The 6,844-nt window shown below is 36.1% G+C and overlaps 1 protein-coding gene across 3 annotated transcripts in view; it reads left to right on the top strand.

The window, feature by feature from the left end:
- Window positions 1-6,727, top strand: part of LOC133879681 (tubulin-folding cofactor D) — a 36,330-nt gene extending 29,603 nt beyond the window's left edge. For all 3 annotated transcript variants that reach the window (XM_062318362.1, XM_062318364.1, XM_062318363.1), the window contains exons 11-17: window positions 463-668; window positions 760-984; window positions 1,078-1,638; window positions 1,726-1,995; window positions 3,826-3,870; window positions 5,185-5,370; window positions 6,303-6,727. In XM_062318362.1, the coding sequence (XP_062174346.1) occupies window positions 463-668; window positions 760-984; window positions 1,078-1,638; window positions 1,726-1,995; window positions 3,826-3,870; window positions 5,185-5,370; window positions 6,303-6,587 (1,778 nt within the window). In that variant the 3' untranslated portion in view covers window positions 6,588-6,727. The remainder of the gene's footprint in view (window positions 1-462; window positions 669-759; window positions 985-1,077; window positions 1,639-1,725; window positions 1,996-3,825; window positions 3,871-5,184; window positions 5,371-6,302) is intronic.
- Window positions 6,728-6,844: the final 117 nt, after the last annotated feature.

Consider the following 6,844-nt stretch of genomic DNA (forward strand, 5'->3'; position numbering starts at 1 on the left):
AATGTATGTTAAATTGTGTTCGGCCTATTATTTTTTTATGACACACCGTGTGTATGAATACGCATCAAAGCGAGCTTTATTCAAATGAATGATGGAACTCCAAGGATCATAAATCTCATCTATCCACCTGCCTGCAACCCACAAAGTGAAAAATGGTTGAGGATTAAATTTTAAAGGAGGTTGAGGTTAGGCCCCTCCAGGCTGACATGAGTCAGAGCCACCTCATCCAGCTATCTTGGTGATAGCATAAGTGTGCTGATCGAGGAAGAACTTGTAAAATTTCAATTTGGTAGTATCTTGTCGGCTATTTTCATTAGTTGGTAAATATGTCCTCTTCTGTATCCTAGCTTATGAATATAGGTGATTAGCTGCTCTTTTTTTTTTTTTTCTTTTTTCTTTTTCTTCTCATCTTATGAATGCAGAAACATGTTATCATTTTGTCCAATTTCTCTTTTACAACAGATAAACAGCAGCTTGTTGCTGGTGTAGTTCCTGCTATTGAGAAAGCACGGCTTTATCGTGGAAAGGGTGGAGAGATAATGCGTTCAGCTGTTTCCCGGTTTATTGAATGTATCTCTATATCTCATTTGTCATTAACAGGAAAGATAAAACGAACTTTGCTTGATACTTTGAATGAGAATCTTAGACATCCTAATTCTCAGATACAGGTAGTTGTCTTTTGGTATGATTATTTTGCTCGTCAGCTGATGTTATTTCTCTGCAACACCCTGAACTTTTGTTCCCCCCTATGATGTACAGTATGCTGCTATTAATGCTTTCAAACACTTTGTTCGAGCATATCTGGTTGCCGCTGACACTGGAGGTACTGGTGATATAGCGTCAAAGTACCTGCAAATGCTGACTGATCCAAATGTTGCTATAAGAAGAGGATCTGCATTGGCACTTGGTGTTTTGCCTTATGATCTTTTGGCTAATAGGTGGAGGGACGTGCTTTTGAAGCTTTGTAGCTCTTGTGCTATTGAGGTAATTCTACTGGAAGTTGCATTTGTCATTGAAATGTTCCACTTTTATAGAACTAGTGAATGAGTCTCATAACTACTTATTTTTTATGTGCAGGATAACCCAGAAGACAGAGATGTTGAAGCACGGGTAAATGCTGTCAAAGGACTCATATCTGTCTGTGAGATGTTAACTCAGGCTGGAGAAGATTCAAATATCCAGTCTAGGGACATGTCTACATTTCTTCTGCTAAAAAATGAAGTGATGATGAGTTTATTTAAAGCTCTAGATGACTACTCTGTTGATAACAGAGGTGATGTGGGTTCTTGGGTTCGTGATGCAGCTTTGGATGGCCTGGAGAGATGTACATATATCCTTTGTAAGAGAGATTCCACTGGTTCTACTAGAAGATCAGATGAAGTTGAACCTGCACAAGAGCTTCCAAATTCTGTCGTGGTTAAAAATAACCAGATGGACTCGCTTTTTGATGCAAATCTTGCTTCCATCTTGATTGGAGGAATTTGTAAGCAAGCTGTGGAGAAGATGGACAAACTAAGAGAAGCAGCTGCAAAAGTTCTTCAAAGGATTTTGTACAACAAAATGGTTTATATTCCCTATATACCTTACAGGGAAAAGCTGGAAGAACTTGTTCCTAATGATGCAGGTTTACAATGGGGTGTAAGTATGCATAGGTCATTTCTTTTACAGTTTACTTAATAAGTAATGAGTTCTTTGACGAAAAGGACCTTGTGTACTTGCTTGTAGGTACCCGCTTTCTCATATCCACGTTTTGTAGAGTTACTTCAATTTGATTGTTATAGTAGACCTGTCCTATCTGGGTTAGTTGCCTCTACTGGTGGTTTGCAAGATTCACTGAGGAAGGCATCAATCTCAGCATTGTTAGAGTTTCTTCAAGCAGTTGGAACCGAAGACCTCAATGCGAAAAGGTCCAGAGAGTTTATGCTCTCTAATGACATCCTTTGGATTTTTCAACAGTACAAAAGATGTGATAGAGTGATTGTACCCACTCTGAAGGTAAAATCACTGAGAAGCTCTTGGTAGGAAACATGACTATTTACTGCTTTACTTCAAAAATAGAGATACGGTTGAAGGGCCCTTTTCCTTATGACTTTTGCTCGACAATTAAGATACCAACACTTCGTGTATTGTGATGTGGCTTGCTCTGATCAGACTGCAAAATACATAAATAACTGTATAGTAGATGATCTTATTTCCTATTTTTTTAACCCAGTCATTTCCTGCAGTAGACTGATTATATCTTCATTTCATATCGTGAGAACAAGAGACATCTACAGAGCACCTATTTTTAATTGGTTAAGGAATCGAAATAGGCTGTGTGTCATCAGACTATATTTTTTCTTGTTGACTAAGTGTACAAGGAGAAAAAGAAGTGAGACTTATGTCTCAAGAAAAGCAAACCTGCTTACTGGTTTGTTGCTTTGATTGGTTCCCTTAATCCGAGGCTCAAGTCTTCCCCATTTATCTTAGATTTGAATATAAAGTCATGAGCTGTAATCAGATATGCGTGCTATGGTGCTATAAGCCTCATTGATTTCTTCTTCTTCTTCTTCTTCTTTTTTTTTTTTCTTTTTTTTTTTAATTTTTTTTTTTTATAAAAAACTATACCATTTTTATGCGGGTTGCCTGCAGTTTTTGTAGTCTCTTTGGTTCCATTTGTGCATATCTCATCTTACATTCAGTCTAATTCAGAGTATGTCTAGATCATCACCATCTGATTATGGCTGCATAGTTGCCAATATCAGCCATTCTTTTTTATTAGCTAAATTTAGCAACAGAGAAGTCATAAAAGAAAGTTGTTTAACAATCAATTGAAGCATGTTGGATTGCTAAAATGTTTTTTTTTTTTTTTTTTTAAATAACTATGATAATAAGAAAAAACAAAAAAGAGTAAATATGAGCACAAGGATAATCAACTGTCAAGGGTCCCTATTGCCTTAGAAACTGTACCATACTCTACAAGACAGTAGTTGTCAATACTTTTAGTTTAATTAGTTCATTGTGATGATTAATCTTATTAATCCTGCTAGAAACATCTTATTTCTGAAAGATTAGTTCAAGTTTGTAATTGAAGGAGTGAAACTTGGCCATGATAAGACTGTATTTTGGATATTTTGGGTATACTTCTTATACAACTTTCATGTGAATGATGTAATATTTTCTTGGGAAAAGCACTAAAAAGAAAAATCAATCAAAACTATTATTTATTTATTTTAAGAAAAAGGGGGTTGGGGGAGGGGTGGCCACCCCCCAAATGGCCAGGGGGTGGTTTGGCCACCCCCTTCGGCCATATCTAGGGGTGGTCAAACCACCCCCACACCCGTTGGGAGTTGTTCGGCCACACCCTCAATTTTTTCAGTCATTTTAAAACCACCCCCTGTTATAGCCCCCCTCCCCCACCCCTTTCTTTTTTTGAATTTATAGGGGTATTATTGTCTTATTGAAAACTTTTTAAGGTCATTTTTGTCTTTTTCCTGGACATGGGGGTCCATTGCAAATTTTTGGTACTTTGGAGGGGACATTGATGCAATCTTTAGTTTGTGGTAGTTTGAGTGGGTTATATATACTTTTTCCTATTTTCTTTGCATATATTTTCTTTAGTTGTTTTATACTGCTATACATTATAGGCGGATGGACTTCCTTGGTTTTGACATTTCTGTTGCATGTTTCTGCACTCTACTTGTTGCTTATGTATGTGCATGTGTACCAGTATATGTCTATGTATATATATTTTCTTTTTAAGAACAATGTCCTTCCTATATACTACTGTGCTTTATATCCTTATTTTTTGAAGCTTTCCTTAGATGAAATTCTTCTTTATTTCAGACCATCGAGATTCTTTTCAGCAAAAAGATATTCTTAAATATGGAGGTTAGTTGACTTTTCTTTTTCTGTTGCCTCACCCAGTTTATCAATGCTGTTAGTATCTCATTTTCCTTCATCTAATTGCATTGGAGCTGAAAAATTGTGAGCTTTTCTTTTTCAGTTGCCTCACCCAGTTTATCAATGCTGTTAGTATCTCATTTTCTTTCTTCTAATTGCATTGGAGCTGAAAAATTATCTCATAATTATTGTTATTATTAACACAACTGTTCCGGAGCATGTTTATAAGGAACTGGATTACCACAATTGCCACTAACCTAGAAACTGCAATCTGTATTACACAATCCAAAACATGCTGCAAAACCAGAACACTAAGTTCAGAGACCCAACAGTTTCTTTGTATTTCTTTTCACTTTTAAAGCAATCACCTGAAACTAAAAAGATATGAAGTTTTCCCCTCTACGCTTTATAATGAGATTAAATTAAAAAAGATATGAATTTTTGTGGGCAGTGACCATTACACATCAAGATACCAATGCAAATAAAGAGTAGATTGTCTTGTGCCCTTAAATTGGTCAGTTATTTCAAGCATATTTCTATAAGTGTTGAATTACTTATGCAATTTAGAAGTAGGTTCTATGCGTCGTCTTCCATCAAGTGGAAAGACAGTCTCGGCTCCAAATCACCTAATGACATTGTTACTTGTGAACCAATCTACCTGGGCTATATAGGCTCCACCTTGTCCTAAAGAAATATGGGTAAGTGGCATTCCGGTGCCTATTTTCCTCCTGCATGGTGGTGGTCTATGTTCCAGGTGAATTCAATCAGGAGCAATGCATTAATCTGAAAGAGCTCACTTTTACTAGCCCCAGTTCTTGACAACAATTAACATACTTAGCCACAAGCATTAGTCATTGGTGTAGTTTGGGCACATCCATCTGATGAAGAGGGGCATCGGATGAATGGTACCTAATAGCCAAGTGTGATATTTGTTATGTGTTCTAGGCTGGGATAAATTAGGCTTGTCTAGCAAAAAATATACATGGAATTCTACAAAGGTGAACTGGTTAAGAGGTTCCTGGATGTTGCTAATCATCCCATCATCCCTTTGTCTGAACTCTGCAGAAATGCTGCAATTGTATTATCCACTAGATCTTTTAACATGGACCAAGTGAAGTTTCGTTCTTTTTCTCTTTTTGCAGTGGTGTTGACATGGACATTATACTTAAATCATTTGTTATTGTATAAACCATTAAAAGCATGACTGTGGTTCCTTTGTGTTTTGGTTATATATCCCCTTTGCTATAAATCTTTGGTCTGAACAAATTTTTAAGTTGACCTGCTGTCAATATCATTTTCCAGGCTCATACTCCAACCTTCTGCGCTGGTGTTCTGGCTTCCCTCACAATCGAATTGAAGGGGTCAAAGGACTTCTCTAAGTTATATGCAGGCATTGCAATACTTGGATATATTGCTTCACTTTTGGATCCCATTAACTCTCGGACCTTCTCTCATCTTCTCACTTTCCTTGGCCATCGCTATCCTAAGGTTTGTAATATAGGGTCACAGGCTTTTAGTAGTTTTTTCCTTATAAATTTAAATATCTACCTTTTTTTTTTTTTGGAGGGATAATTAAACAGAACAAAATTTTTCACAAGCTCTACTAAAAATATCTTCATACGTGATCCTATATATAATAGAGATATGATACGTTTTCAATTTCTGTATAACTTTTGTACAACTTCAAGAATTTTTTTTTTTTTTAAATCAACCATTGAATATGTAGGACCCACATGTAGGAAAACAGATTCAATAGTTAGTTTGAAAAAAAAAAAAGTTGTTGAAGTTGTATAAGAGTTGTGCCAAGAGTTGTACAACAATCATTTCTCTATAGAATAACTGGAAAGTTTTAAATCGAAATAAGAGTATCAGAAAGAATTAAGCCCATAAAAGCCATAAATCTGCGACTTGATTAGCTTCTCCAAAAAGATGATTTATCTCAATATTCCCATTAATATTATGCAAAATTTTACAACAATCCTGAATTAAGTTAGCAATTTCCGGGGAATATTTGCCCTGGCGATAAGAGTGTGTATAAGCAGCTTAGAGTCTCCTGCAATATGAATCTTACATGTATGTTAATTACTGGCATGAATTAATTCTCATCTTAAAGTCATTGTTTCTATTGAAGGTACATAGAAACTTCCTCCACAATCTTTATTACCTGTTTCAATAGGCTGTCCTCTATCATTATGAATTGCCACTCACATTCCCAACCAACCTTTTCAGAACCATCAAAATTGAATTGCTTTTTTTTAGGGAAGTTCCTTGCTTTTATTATTCTTTTACTCCTGTTCTCTCTAGGTGATAGTATCTTCAAAGCAACTCAATCATAAGCTACGAAGAAGAGTATGCTTGATTATGGATCCTTACTTATTGGTTCTGTGCCTTCTTTCCTTTTAACTCTTATTATAACCCAGATACGGAAAACTTCTGCTGAACAAGTTTACCTTGTCCTCCTGCAAAATGGGAATCTTGTGTCGGAGGAGAGTATGGAGAAAGCACTTGAAATTGTTTCTGAAACTTGCTGGGAAGGTGATATAGAGGTGGCAAAGCAACAAAGATTGGAATTGTTCAATCTGGCTGGTCTGGAAACAGGACTACTTCACAAGACTAACGATGTTTCAAACAAGGGTGGCCGGAAGAAAACTCCTGCTGATGAAAATGCATCGTATTCCTCTTTAGTTGGGTCAACTGGGTTCTGATTGTTTAATTGAGTGTTTTAACTTTATTGTTAATTTTCAACCTCTTTTTATTAAGGCATTTTTGGTAAAGTTGTATTGATGTATCTCTTGAGAGCATTTATCTATGAGCAGAGTGAATTCAAGAGGTATTTAAACCTAAAGCTTGGAATGCCTTCTCATTTGCAACTGCTATGCCACAACGCTTCAGCTCTTTTTGTGATTGAAGTGTATGTGATTTTCACGTGGTTTTAAAAATTTAAAAATGCACGTGAGATCTT

This window comes from Alnus glutinosa, chromosome 10 (genome assembly GCF_958979055.1).
Source record: "Alnus glutinosa chromosome 10, dhAlnGlut1.1, whole genome shotgun sequence".
NCBI lineage: Eukaryota > Viridiplantae > Streptophyta > Magnoliopsida > Fagales > Betulaceae > Alnus > Alnus glutinosa.